At 42.0% G+C, this 13,975-nt stretch overlaps 1 protein-coding gene across 1 annotated transcript; it reads right to left on the bottom strand.

The window, feature by feature from the left end:
* Positions 1 to 2,494: 2,494 nt before the first annotated feature.
* LOC114565985 (myocilin) lies at positions 2,495 to 4,804 on the bottom strand. Its single transcript, XM_028594326.1, has 3 exons — positions 4,152 to 4,804; positions 3,521 to 3,653; positions 2,495 to 3,430 (listed from the first exon to the last, which is right to left on the bottom strand). The coding sequence occupies exons 1-3, from the start codon at positions 4,642 to 4,644 to the stop codon at positions 2,623 to 2,625; spliced, it is 1,434 nt and encodes a 477-aa protein (XP_028450127.1). The 5' UTR covers positions 4,645 to 4,804; the 3' UTR covers positions 2,495 to 2,622.
* Positions 4,805 to 13,975: the final 9,171 nt, after the last annotated feature.

Consider the following 13,975-nt stretch of genomic DNA (forward strand, 5'->3'; position numbering starts at 1 on the left):
CTATTGTCATTTCCAAAGTAAACTTTACAAATGCATGGCACATTCATTTTATTTTATGTGGTTTTGCTTTTAAACGGAGAAACCAGAGAGCAGACGAGTCATTTTGCCAGTGCATGACAGAAGTAAAAGAACTCTGGCAGATTCAAACTTTTGTCCACAGAGGGCAGTGCATAACAAGCATATAGCCTACTGTAGTTGCAAATGGCAACATGGGAGCTTGTACATGGGAGTGTATGTAGCTGGTTCAGGAGTTTTTCCACCAATAGGCTATAGGATGTGGGGTCAGAACACAAACACTGGACGCGTGTTTACAGGTACAGAGGCACTATTGCTCACTGACCCCAAAATCTTATTCATCGGTCAGCCAAAATGCAGGTGAAGTGTGTATGTGCATGTGCATGTGTGTGCAGTAAACAAGAAATACAAGCCCAAATCCAAACTCCAAGAGTAATGTGAAATAGCACCTAACCTTAACTTAGCAACTAACCTTCAGTAGGTTAACAGTGAGTGAGCTTTCACACATGCTGAAGACAAATCTCCCACCAACAAGACCGGCTAAAGTTTTCTTTAAAGAAATAAAAAAAAAATTGTATTAGCTAACTAACTAGCGTTACGAGACCCAGCAACGTCAATACAGCTTAATTGCTAACTAACATTTAACAACAACAACATTTAGCCAAAACTCAAATTAGCATATAGGCTACCACACAACAGTCTCTATTAACAGTTAATTTAACAGTACACTACTTTCGGTCAACTCTGCATACAGTAGCTACGTCTTTGTCATGGTGGTTAAATGGCTCATTGATGAGCACACTCAAGCCTTTTTCTACAGCATCACAGGTGCGCCATTTGTGTGACAGATAACATCGGAGTAAAGAACGACCTGTGAAAACTTGCACTTTTTAAGCAAATTTTAGCTAGGCTGCTCCATGTGTACTGGATTTCATGACCTTGTGGAGCAATGGAGCACATGTTTAATGTAAAGTGACCAGATTTCTGAGACAAAATCCAGGGACATTTCAGCTCAGAAGCGTAAATACTCCAAAACAGGTAATGTTTTTATTTTTGTAAAACTTAAAACGGGGACACTGCCCCAGGGGCTACACTGGGGAACAAGCCCCCCTTAGGGATATGGGCATGCTCCCCTGTAAGAACATTTTGTCTATTTTAACATTTTAATGCATCAATCTGGTGCACTTTGAAAAGAAATTCAGAGGTTAGACTTGATTATTCTTATCTATGGATGGAAATATTTGTGCTGTACTACTACTACTACAACTATTTTGCACGTCAGAATTATAACCACGCACACACAGGTGGAAAGGTTTTTTCTTCCTATTTTTGCATTGTCACTAGGAAGCATACCAGTAGAAATACATAAGTAAGTATGTATCTTTGGCTGAGTCTCTACCTGTCAGAGGAAGAGCAGGAGTGCGGTTGTGAAAAAGTTGGTAATTTCATGGTGCAGATTTAACACTTGCACTGCATGCACTATATCCCTGTCACGTTCTCATTAGGGGTTGAGCCCCCCTAAAGGTTTGATCCTAGAATCGCCCCTGCTGCTACTTCATAAGTACTCCACTACACCTCAGAGGGAAATGTTGTAATGTTTACTGCACTACATTTATCTGACAGATTTTGCTTTATTGCTTCACGCTGAGCTTGTTTCTGCAACAGCTCATTTAGTATCGGATACCGGGGACATTTCCGGGGACAGCTCCAGCCGGGGACAGCTCACGAAACCGGGGACGTCTGGTCACCCTAGTTTTATGTCGCCACCTGTGGATGAATCTGAATATGTAGGTAGGTAAGGTAAGCTTAATGCCTCCACACAAATGTCTCAAGTTTCGGTGAAGTTGTACATGGGCTACAGTCTGTGGTGCAAACCGAAAGGTCAGTGGCACTCTTCATATCTGTGAAGCCTCCAGTTCAGTGGCTCACATATTTTTAGTTCAGTATCCTTCCTGTATTTAGCAATAATGTTGTTAGATACAATTTGGTGCCCCCATGTAGCCAATTGAGACCGTGATTTGTTATAAATAACCTAATAACCTAATGGAACCTGTTTTACATAAAAACCCAAAGCAAAATTGTATACATTTCATACATATTACAGGCATTAACAGGCATCTCACTGTATGTGGAGAAGATACTAAACACTAAATACATGTAGTAGTCACCATTATATCACTTTTTCACTCTTATCAGCGGAGTGTACACACACACATTGAATAAGAGTGAATATTTTTTTAATTGAATTGGAAACCAAATTAAGCCTACGACACAATTTCTTTTTATTGAGAACTTAAACAACGTCCACATTTTTAAGCAGATAACAAAAATATTTCACAACTTTAAACCTTGATTACTGTTTGTAATGACCACTGTGATCATAAAGGGCTCTATCATAACTACATTAATCTGCTTTATGAATATATTTCTGTTGCCATAATAGATCTTATTTACAATAGTTATAAAATAGTATTTAAAAAAAAGGTTTTAATAATGTGAAAACATATAGACTTGCAATAACCTCAGTACAATGCAAATGATTATATGTTTTATCTCATTCACTTTCTCTTGCGTGTAAACAGCCGTTTCTCTCTGTCTGTGTCTTCTTTAGATGCTGCCTTGGCTCGCCCTGCCCAGTCTTACGTCATAGGTGACCATGTGGAAGTTGTCCCAAGCGTACAGCTTCCTCTGAGCATGGTTGTAGTCCACCATGCTGTTGTAACGGTACTTGTTCTTGAAGGGCACAGCAACAGCCCCCCCCATGCCGGTGGCCGTGTCAAACACGTAGTTGATGGTGGTGTTGGGTGCAGTGTAGCTGGCTACTGTGTAAAGGCGTCCACACATCATGAAAGCATTGGCCACTGTGTTCTTCCTGATGTTGGTCTCCCAGCTCCTCTTCACAACCAGGCTCTCGGGGTCCAGCTGGGAAATCACAATTGCACCCTTTGCCTTGCTTGTGCTGTAGATAGCCCACAGGCCCTGTTCGTCCGCCGCCAGGTCGATGTCAGTGTAACCGCCCCAGGAGTAAGGGTGCTGGCCATGGAAGCCAGCGTGAGGCAGCTCCACGCGTGACGCCAGGCTCTCAGACGTCAGGTCATAACGGATCAGGGTGCGACTGCGTTTGCGCTGGTAGTAAAGGGAGCCACGGAACATGGTCGCCCCTGTGCTCTCCATAGGCTCTGGCAAGACCATGACCTTCATAGGGAAGCCTTGGGATAATTGATCCATGTCTTCATAGGCGAAGAGCTGACGGACATCTTTACCAACTGTGTCGATACGCCACACAGTCTCGTTTGTGTAAAGAAGGCCCTGAGGCTCGGGATCCTGCAGCCACACTCCATACTTCCCTGTAATGCTGTCAGCCTTCCTGTGCAACACAGGATCTCCCACTGACTGCAGCGCTTCACAGCCTGTTGAAAAAAAACATCATGGTATTTATTCACAATGCCTCCAATGACATTCATTTGCACCAACACTCCACCTCTAAGCCATTTTGAGCAGCTACATTGGCATCAGTAAAACTCCAAATTTATCTGTGAAGTTGTGATTTCCTTCAGGAATGAGGCGGGATGCTGCAACCTCCGTAAGCTCAGCCTTCATCTCCTGGTATGCACCTTTCCCCAAATCATATGCAGGGTCTGGGAGAGACAGAGTGAAGGAGAAATATGTGTGTGCTGGCTCGGAAGGAATTTTAAGTAGAACATGGCAACAAAATGACAATCTATGAGTAGTAATCTACAGTTAAACCATAGACCAGAGACAACATCAAAGTCTAAGTGTCTCATTTATTGGCCTCAGAGCACAGTAGGTTCCCCCTATAACCCTGCTGTTGTTCTCCTGAAAATGATCACGCACAAAAAAACAGAAATGCATGAGTGACAAAGCCATAAAAGTAGAGTCTTTGTAATAAATTCCAATCCCTTTACTCAACCTGGGATAGCTAACTGTAACCTGACCTGTTGCCCTGGGAGACTTTTCATAGCCTATAAGTCAACCACAAAGACATATATTAGAAAAACTAAAACACAGAAGAGCAGCCAAATATCTTTGTTTTCCGATCAGGAGCTTGTTGAATGCCAAAACACATTCACATTCTGATTTGTGTGTGTTTTCCCTTTACTTGCTGATGTACATACCACTTGCAGGTCTGTTTTCATACTGAGTCCCCCCTGAGGTGTGTGTCTGCTGGCAGGGTTTCTGCCTGAGGCTCTCTGCCTCCTGGCTCAGCTCGGCCAGCCTCCTCTGCAGCTCCTGGACCTGCCCGTTCAGACGCTCCTTGTCCTGCTGCAGCTGGTTTTTTTCCCTTGTTACCTGGGAGTAATCTTCCGGGAAACCCTCTTCACCGTTAGCCCTCACCCCACTCCCGGCACTCCCGGCACCGCCATCCACTCCTGCTATCAGACGGCTGACTAAAGCCTCGAGCAGGGTGAGTCGGGACAAGACTCCATCCATCTCTGGTTTCATGCTGCTTCCGGAGCAGCTGGACTCCTCTGGACTGGCCACGGTGAAGGTGTAGTGGCAGCGCCCGCCGTGGTCATTGGATCGGCGGAGGACGGCTCGGTCTTGGGCCTGGCTTTGGCTGGGCAGACTTAAGCAGGACAGACAGAGGAGAGACACCTGGAGCCACATTCTGGAGGGTCAGACTGAGTAAATGATCTTGTGGTTTAGGGAAATTTTGCAGGGATGCAACTGTTTATCCTCCTCTTTTCAGTGCACACTGTCTCCACTTAATTTATATTTTTTCTTTCTTTCTTTCTTTCTTTCTTTGGCTGGTCTCTTCTCACCTGAGTAGCAGTTCGGTGTCTGAATCTCAGCAATGCTGAGAGTAGGATATTTATACCAATAACTGTCAGCGAGTGGGAGGAGATGAGGGCAAGGAGGGAAACAGGCAGGGGTGTGTGGAGTGTGTGTGTGTGTGTGTGTGTGTGTGTGTGTGTGTGTGTGTGTGTGTGTGTGTGTGTGTGTGTGTGTGTGTGTGTGTGTGTAACGGCCCACGTGTGTCTTCTTTTTGGTGGTAGCGGGGTGAGGTGCGCTGAAAGTGACAAACAATGTGAAAATCACTCAGTATCAGTGGAAAAGTACACATTCTGATGTTTTTTCCTGTAGATAATTATTTCATTGTGTCTCTGCACGTTGTTTTGACTTGACAGCATCTCTTTATGTGTCTACTGGCTGTCAGCTGCAGAGCTGTTTACTTCCTCCTTAACTGATAGTTTTGCTATTAAACCACCATGTTTCCACATTTACCGTGAATTCAGTTTATGACCTGGGTACGGGGTGAAATTTGGGCTCGAGGGGAAGTGTGTAGAAGTCTGGGAATCTGAAGCCACCATTCGCCTACCAGGCTCAAGAGCAAGGCAACTCCTTCAGAGGACACTGGTACTCATCTCTCCTCTCCACAGCTGGTCTGGATGTCTGGAACAGGAGGATAGGCTGGCAGTCTGGCTAGGAATGGAGACGCGGTGTTGTTACTCTTCCTTACTTCTTACCAAACCCAAATAAACCCCACGTTGACATCCCCACATGGGGATACTTACTACATTGTGCACTATGTTTACTGTTGGCCATTTTATTTGAGTGTCCATAGTCTGAGAGTGTAAACGTATCCACTATAGAGTGCCTTCAAAAGTTCCATAATAGAATGAGAAAAAGTTGTGTCCATGGCACGTACACTACTTGCTGCAAACAATCCCATAATGCAATACGACAAATTTTAAAGATGCAAAAATGAATTACATTTATAGGGAGTAGTAAATAAGTGAATGAGAGAGTGATTTCGGACACAGCCATGCCAGTGGCTAGCACCAGACATAGTGGTGCTTTGAGGTGAATGGTAACAATGGCATGGCAACATGCTAACATTGACAATGCTAACATACTGATGTTAAGCAGGCACAATGTTTAGCCTACCATGTTCACTCTCTTAGCTTAGCATGTTAGCAACAATAATAAGCTAGCAAGCAACTAATTAGCACTAAACACAAAGTGCAGCTGAGGCTGAGGTGATTAGTTTTTTAGGTATTTAGTCATAAGCCAAAGTATTAGACAAACAAATCATGAATGTCTTGACAAAGTTTTGTGCCAATCCATCAAGTAGATGTTGCAGTATTTCTCAGGATAAATAAAAACGGCTGGTGGCGCTACAAGAAAAGTCAGGTGCTCATCAAAGTCATTAGGATTCCTTTTCTGGGCTCCATGGATATCTATACCACATTTCATGGAAATTGATCAGATGGTTCTCGAGACATTTCACTAAAAAACAGAAATGTCATGGAAAGGTCATGGTATCAACACAGAGTCAGTAGGCTTCATCTTCTAGCGACCATGAATGTCTGAATAAAATGTCATAGCAACTCATCCAGTAGTTGTTGAGATATTTCAGTCTGGACCAAAGTGGTGGACTGATTGTCTGACAGACATTACCAACCCTAGAGCCGCTAGCATAAAAGCCATGGCTTTTTATTAGACTGGACACATTGTAGTGAAAACTAACCCTTTTTATAATAAAAAAAACCCACACCCTTAGACTTTCTTTTATCTATTTACAGGAGGCATCTGGCCCACCTGTGTTCCAGCTGTCTCCATGGGATACATCTGGGACTTTTAGTCTGGTTCTGTGCTGAACAGAGGGCAAAAAGCAAAAACATCACCACTGGAGTCCCACACAAGCGTATCCATTGTAAGTGTGCAAAAAGCATTATTCTGGTCTCTGAGGGGGTACATTTAACAACTGGTCTCCACTGTTCTTTTCATCTGTCTTTTTTCTTAATCAACATGCTGTAATAAAATGAACCACCAGCAATGAACAAGTTAACTCTGAAAAGCAGCTTGCAGCACACATCTATGTTTGGTTTCACAAGATCTCCCTGCTGCCTAGTTAACCAGTCCCTTTTACTGCCTGTGGAACCGGTGAGGTGTGTTTATGTAACATAACGACTCAGACAACCTGTATAAAGAGAAAAGGGGGATCACAACATGCACACAACCTCTTCCACAGGGGTTCTCTATCTTTGTAACAGACACATTCCTTTTCTTTCTCATCTCTCAAGCCTTGATTGTAACTAGTGATGGCGAGATGAGGCCTCATGAAGCATTGAAGCAAAAGCGTTCATTTCTTGAGGCTTCATTTGCTCACAATAAGACCTGTTGGTCAAAGAGTGTAAAACAGGCAGATATATTACAGATGGTATCAGAGACATTTTTTGACTGTATTTTGCGCCAGTAAAGAATTAGAAATAACGATGAAGAAAAAATGTATTTCCACGTAATCCATAATGGATTTTCTTGTGGTGTACTATAATTAATATAACTGTATAATAAACAGATTTCCTTGGGAGGAAAGCGGCTATCAAACGTGTGTAGATCAATCCTTTTGGCCGTAATATAATGATAGCAGGAGGGGCAATTTTAGTAGGCTATTCTAAAACTGGAAAGTGGCAGTGGTTTAACCGGGCAGAGGGCAGTGAATGTGCTCGTGTAGATCATGGATTTATAATAAAACCGCGTAGATTCGAAGCACTTCCTAAACCATTCACGTAGTATGGACGGGCAGCGAAGCTCCGGATGTCATCAATGATATAATTTGTCTAAATGGATGCAAGCCTTGATACGCGCTTCACGGAAAGAATTTCGGGATTTCTTGACACACGCTTTAAAGCCCTTGGCACAGAAAGTAACATCACTAATTGTAACCCTTCAGATTTATCTTGGGGCCCCTTTGGAGGCCCTGACCCCCAGGTTGGGAACCACTGTTACAATGCATTTCCCGCTGTTAGTTAATAAAAATGATGAATAACAAACAAGCATTATAATCAGATGGCGAAATGAGAGAAATATAGTTGACATCACAGTTATTTTTGCAGTTATTTTAAAACCCATTTCAGAGGACAATCCCAAAATTCTTGGCAGTTTTAGATTTTCACTGTTTAATTCTGAAGGGACATTTTACTGCAGCATTAATTTGAATATGAATTGCATGTATTATGCAACAGGAAACAGGGAGGAGGGGGACATTGGCATCACACCGAAGGAAAACAAAACAGATGAGAGAAACAGCGTGATTGCTGAATCATGTGACGTGTGGAAAATAAAATGCTCACCACCAGAGTTGTTGACACAGCAGCCTCTACAATCTGATCAGTGAATTATAAGAAGTCAGGCAGAATGGATTTTATAGAGCAGGAAAGTGGGCTCGGTAGCTGTTAAGCTAACGTGCCAGTTCTCTCACTCTGAGTCGTTGAGACATTGACAACATAAGTTTCCATTGGCTGATGAATAACAAATTTACCCTCACAGAACAATCACTGGCCCGCCAGACGTGCATTTACAGGTGTGAGGTGTTGCAGAACATGCGTTTACATGGGTGCCAGTCTGGCTTGCTTTCGAGTTTGTGGTAGAAATTCTAATACCTAGGTGAGATCTGAAATAAGGCTTCAGTCAACAAAGTCTTTTAAGAGTTTATTTCTTGCAAGAAAGGTTCAATACATCACAGTACAAGCCCTTGAACACAACCTCCTACCTCAACCTATTGGTGACATTTTAACAACGCGCCTCAGTGCTCAGAGTAGAACCTCAGAGCTTGAGCCTGAAGTGAACTTTATGAGACACAATGGAAAACAGAGTCTTTGCACGTGTTTTGAACGGCCGAAGCTCAAGTCATGTCATTGTGTTTGATTCTTAGTAAGCAACTGGTGGCGTAGAAGGAAAATGAGTGTTTATAGTTCCGTCGTGTTCACTGAGTGGGCCCGCAGGGGGTCAGTGTGAAGTGTTTCTTAAAAAAGCATTACAAATGGCGTGCTGTCTGCTGTGACTGTGAGGGTATAATCACAGTGGATCACACGCCCCACACACACGAAACCCTCTTCGGCAGCTCAATACAGGTGTTACACCAGAGGTTCTCATTACTGATACAGACATGGCACCAGAGTGTCCTTTGTGAAAACGTAGACAGTTGCACTTACAGGCAGATCAGATGCAACTGACAACACAGTAGTGATGCAGAGAGCTGTAACAATTCCAAATTTTTCTGTTCAATTAATTGTCTCAGAAATAATTGCGATGAACAATATAATTGTCTCTTTCAGTCAAATAAAAAAAAACAACATTTATTTATGTATTACTTTTGCAAACAAATTCAAGTTTTGAATGAATCCCAGAATATACAGTATTTTTTGGTTATATCACTGTTATGTGACCCAGATAATATAATAACACAAGGACACAGGCTATGAAGTAACCCCAGCCTCTTTATTATCATAAAACATATCTTTTTCATAAATGAACATAAATCTATCAACAGTCATACCCCTTAGGATCTTAGCTCATGTTAGCAATTAATTGCGGTTCAACAAAGAAACGGCAATTATGTAAAAAGAAAAAAAGTAGGTCTTTCCAAGGAGTCCTCTTCCTCATGGTAAGTGATGTGGTTCTTAAAGATCTCATGGAAAGTTGAATTTGATTGAACAGGCAGAAAGGTGATATCGTTTTTGACAATTTCATTGGCTACTAGGGCCGCATTAAATCACCATTGGATGCACTGTTTTCCAGGATGTAGCAGCTTTCCAAATTCAAGTGCTCATTTCATATTTTTCAAAATATGTCTGCAGCAAAACTTGGTGATAGAAGTGATATTAGCCACCATAGCTGGGCAGACAAATAAAGCCGTACCACTCAGAGATATTCAAGAAAGAAGATACTTTGCACTGATCTGAAGTATAACAAGACTCAGAGACTACAGCCATGCTAGCCAAGAGGTTTCAAGAGATGAAAGCTAAGGTCAACATGCTAGCAACGTGTGTTATCATGCTAACATTTAGTAAATAGCACAAAAACAAAAAGACAGCTGAGGCTGATGGGAATGTCATTAGTTTTACAAATTTTGTAAATAATAGTACTGGACACTGGACTATGAATGTCTGTACAAAATAAAAATTGCAATCTGTCCAATAGATGTTACGTAAAACATTTCAGTCTGGACCAAGTAACATTCCATCCCTAGAGCCACGCCGCGAACATGGCTAAAAACATCGTAAGAAGTACTACAAGTACAAGTTAGCAGCAAATACGTCATCAGATGCCAAAGGTAAATGTTAAATAGGCAAAGCGTGTACAGTCAGATGTTTTAAGATTCAAATATGACAAACATAATTGATGTTCAGCTGAGAAAGCTAATATTATATATCTTTATCCTCTAAGTATTGCCTTGTAAATTGTCCACAGCTAATGTTTGTGTCTGTCTTTTGTGACATTGCGTCATCTAAATACACATTGTAAAAATCATGGAACTCCTGCTCATGATAATTCCAGTAATATTTGTCATAGCATCACCCTCCAGACATGTTGGTTTTTTATAAGTATGGGTTTACAGGATTCCTGTGGTTCTAATACACACATTCAATAGTTTCAGTAAATTCCTCTTTTTCTAACAACACAAACTGTCGTTCCATCTGTGTGTGTGTGTGTGTGTGTGTGTGTGTGTGTGTGTGTGTGTGTGTGTGTGTGTGTGTGTGTGTGTGTGTGTGTGTGTGTGTGTGTGTTGTGCAGAATGTGACAGGGCTGTTTAAAGGTGTGCGTTACATAATGGGGCCCACTGTTTTTCCCCTACTGATGACAGTTTAACAACAGGGCCTTATTTCCACTGTGATGCAAGTCAGGCTAAGATTTAGCAACTATGTCACCAAACTAGCTAAAAAGAGGACGATGAAGAAAAAAGTGAGTCCGATCATTAAAATATCTCCCTCACAAACAGTTGAGCCATGAAGACAACTACCGGTCTGTTTTCATCTTTTAATTACAGGAGCTCATATATTTCTCCTCAGCGGCCCTATAATCTCATTTGAGAAAGTAAGAAAGAGGTCAAGTGAATTCCTTCCCTATAAAAAGATTCAAATCTAAGGCTTTATGAAATTCAACATTGTTGTGTCTGTGGGACTGTCTGTGACTTCTTGATGGGCTCTGACCATATTTGCAACAGCAGCTCATGTTCTGGTACTGCTCATACCGGACACTGTAAGGTCATTTAGTGGACTCGGACATGGTGAGCAGCAAACTGGACCATCCTGTCCAAACACAGGGCTGCAATGAAGCATGGGTAATGGATTATTCAGGGCAATGATGGAGTGGCGCAGGGAGACCAACATGTTGATAACTACTCTATCTGGTTTCCCTTTGACCTGATGCCAATAATTTGTTTTCCATTAGCATTCCACCATTTGTCTCAAAACACACATGCACACATACACACCCGCAGGCACGGTGTTCATTTTTAACCTTAATCCATCCTGCTGATGAAACCTACAGTATACTGTACTGTACGTCTGTAATACTGTTGGATCCACTGTACTTTACAGTACACAAAGTCATGTAAACCTGATAAAGGACTTTAACGCTGAAATAATTTATTCACAATTACGGGGAAGACCCAGGACTAGGTGGAGGGATTATATCTCCAACCTGGCCTGGGAACGCCTCGGGATCAACCCAGTCGGAGCTGGTTAATGTTGCTCGGGAAAGGGAAGTTTGGGGTCCCCTGCTGGAGCTGCTCCCCCCGCGACCCGATACCGGATAAGCGGACGAAGATGGATGGATGGATGGACAAACAATCATAGGTTAAAAGCATGTCATGTTTTTAAAGCAACATGAGACAACTAATACATTCTAAATGTTTTGTGCATTTGGGTCCACATAGGCATCAGTTCAAAAAACTGCAATATTATTTTATATGCCAATGAAAACCAACTGAATGAGATATGAAACACAGACTGTTATACATGTGTTATTCTGGTATAGTCCAGTACACTAGTTTAGTGGTGTGCATAGTTGTGGAAAGTACCTAAGCTCAAATACTCCAATACTGTACTTAAGTACATTCATGAGTTACTTACACTTTTCTTAAGTATTTCTATTTTATGCTACTTTATATATCTACTCAACCCCATTTCAGAGGGAGAAATTTTACATATTAAATGATGCTAAGATATGATGCATTGGTTCACATAGATTTAACTACCCCACAGTCTGAAGTAGTTCAAATTAGTTCTAAATCAACAAGACAACCACCGTTGACGTTAAAATGCAGTCAAGATAATCAAATATAAAATGTAACATTGAAAGCATAATGAGTATTTTTTATTCTTGATCATCATCTTGATCATTGTATATTTCTCTGGTAACACCTCTGTATTTTTACAGTAAGGAAGATTTTGAATACAGGACTTGTAATGGAGTATTTTTTACTTGTATGCTACTCTGTTTTACACCTGTTACATGACATGTAGTATGATATATGATCTATAATATAATACTATACTATAGATTATAAACTTTATCGCTTTATAATACACTGTATAGAAATGCAGTACAGGCCTTTACCATATCTAGCATTAGCATATAATGCATTACATGTAGTGCATTGTCTTCTACATATATGATATTGTGTATAATATTAACCATTCTATGGGCGTCCCTAGAATAGTTAGCCCCCTGAAAACAGTTCTGACACAGTAAATAAGTATAATTCCTGGAATGACCTGGGGACCCTGTCCAGCTCTGAATCATCCAGGATCTCAATCTCAACGGTGTCCCTGCTGTTGTTGGACAGGTCACTGTTGAAGTGACTGCCAGGTCCCGGTCTAAAAAACAGGCCCACCTATATGTTTAAGCCTTAAATACTGACCTGGGGACCAACTATCCTGTTAAACCAGATACCTCAGGAAACAGGATCGTTGGCAGTAGATGCAATAGATGGTTCAGAGAGAGCGAGAGAGAGCTGTGGGATTTATGTTGTTACCGGATACCTCTGCTCTCACGTCCTCTCTCTCTCTCAGGTAAAGTCACAGGAGTTGAGTGGTTCAGACAGACAGTTTTTTACGTCAGTATAACTCTTCATAATATCCTAACAACAGATTTGGTTACTTCCACTCCTGTTTTTTTTTTTTTTTAACTGCACATAAAGACCACCAGACACTTCAAAGCAGAATTTACATGATAGGCCTACTGCAGTTTTTTGCAAGTTTATTGAACTTAAAAGTATGTTTTCCGTCTGACATGACTATATAGGCTACCTATTACCCAATCACTTTTTAAGGATTCCGGTCTAAAGTAATTTTTTCCCTTATGTAATGGCAGGTATCAACAGGGCCCACCCTAACCCTTACCAAATACAGATCTGCAGTGGTAAGGTCGTTACTGCCACCTAGTGTTACTCCAGCTCACAACAACATTATGTGCCGACTAGACCCATCTCAAGAGGCCTGACCATAATGAAAAGGGCAAATACTGACTAAATCGATCAGATTTGACTGTCACAGGCAGACTGAGGGGAGGGGGGCAACAGAGCTTTGCCTGTTATGTCCTCGATGCACATCAGACCGCTTTTCAACCTCTTTGCAGAGGAGCTAATTAGATCTCTCCTCATAGATCATCTAATGAGAGGCGATGTTCACGTCCTAGTGGAGGAGAGACACTTGTTATCCGACACCGAGGTTGTACTCCGAGTGGTTAAGGCAGAATGGCAGCGTCCTTTCCGCATGGCCGCCTCCACCAGCCTCGGCCTGCAGTAACAATCTGGCATCACACTTCTTTTTTCTCTCCACTTAAAGCAAACCTAAGGCTTATGTTTTCAAACGTGGGCCGATAATGTGTAAGTCATAAAGCATGCAGCTTATCACCGCAATGTTTTTAACATGCGCAAATCAAGGCGACATAAAATGACTGCCATGCCCTGTGTCATGTATGAAATGGTAGTGTATGGGATTTACGACAGCTGGTTTCTGCTCCTACTGCAGGGATCTGAAGGAGCGCATCCACCTCTTCGGTTTCAGCGATGCGCAGCCGTGCCGCATGACTCACAACGGCAGAAATGGCACGGATGTAAACAGGGGGCGGGCTCAGGTAAGCCTAAACTGTACCTGTCCAGCCAATGGGGCACCGCGTTTCTCTGACTCGTCTCAAATCTTGCGGT

Source organism: Perca flavescens, chromosome 12 (assembly GCF_004354835.1).
Source record: "Perca flavescens isolate YP-PL-M2 chromosome 12, PFLA_1.0, whole genome shotgun sequence".
NCBI classification, from domain to species: domain Eukaryota; kingdom Metazoa; phylum Chordata; class Actinopteri; order Perciformes; family Percidae; genus Perca; species Perca flavescens.

Bases quoted from the DNA above. Each gene is read 5' to 3' on its own strand.
- LOC114565985 (XM_028594326.1), bottom strand. From the start codon at position 4,644: ATGTGGCTCCAGGTGTCTCTCCTCTGTCTGTCCTGCTTAAGTCTGCCC. The intron at 3,654-4,151 runs GTATGTACATCA...TGTCTCTCCCAG, and splicing joins TGAAAACAGACCTGCAAGTG to ACCCTGCATATGATTTGGGG. The intron at 3,431-3,520 runs GTAGCTGCTCAA...ATGTTTTTTTTC, and splicing joins GGAGTTTTACTGATGCCAAT to AACAGGCTGTGAAGCGCTGC.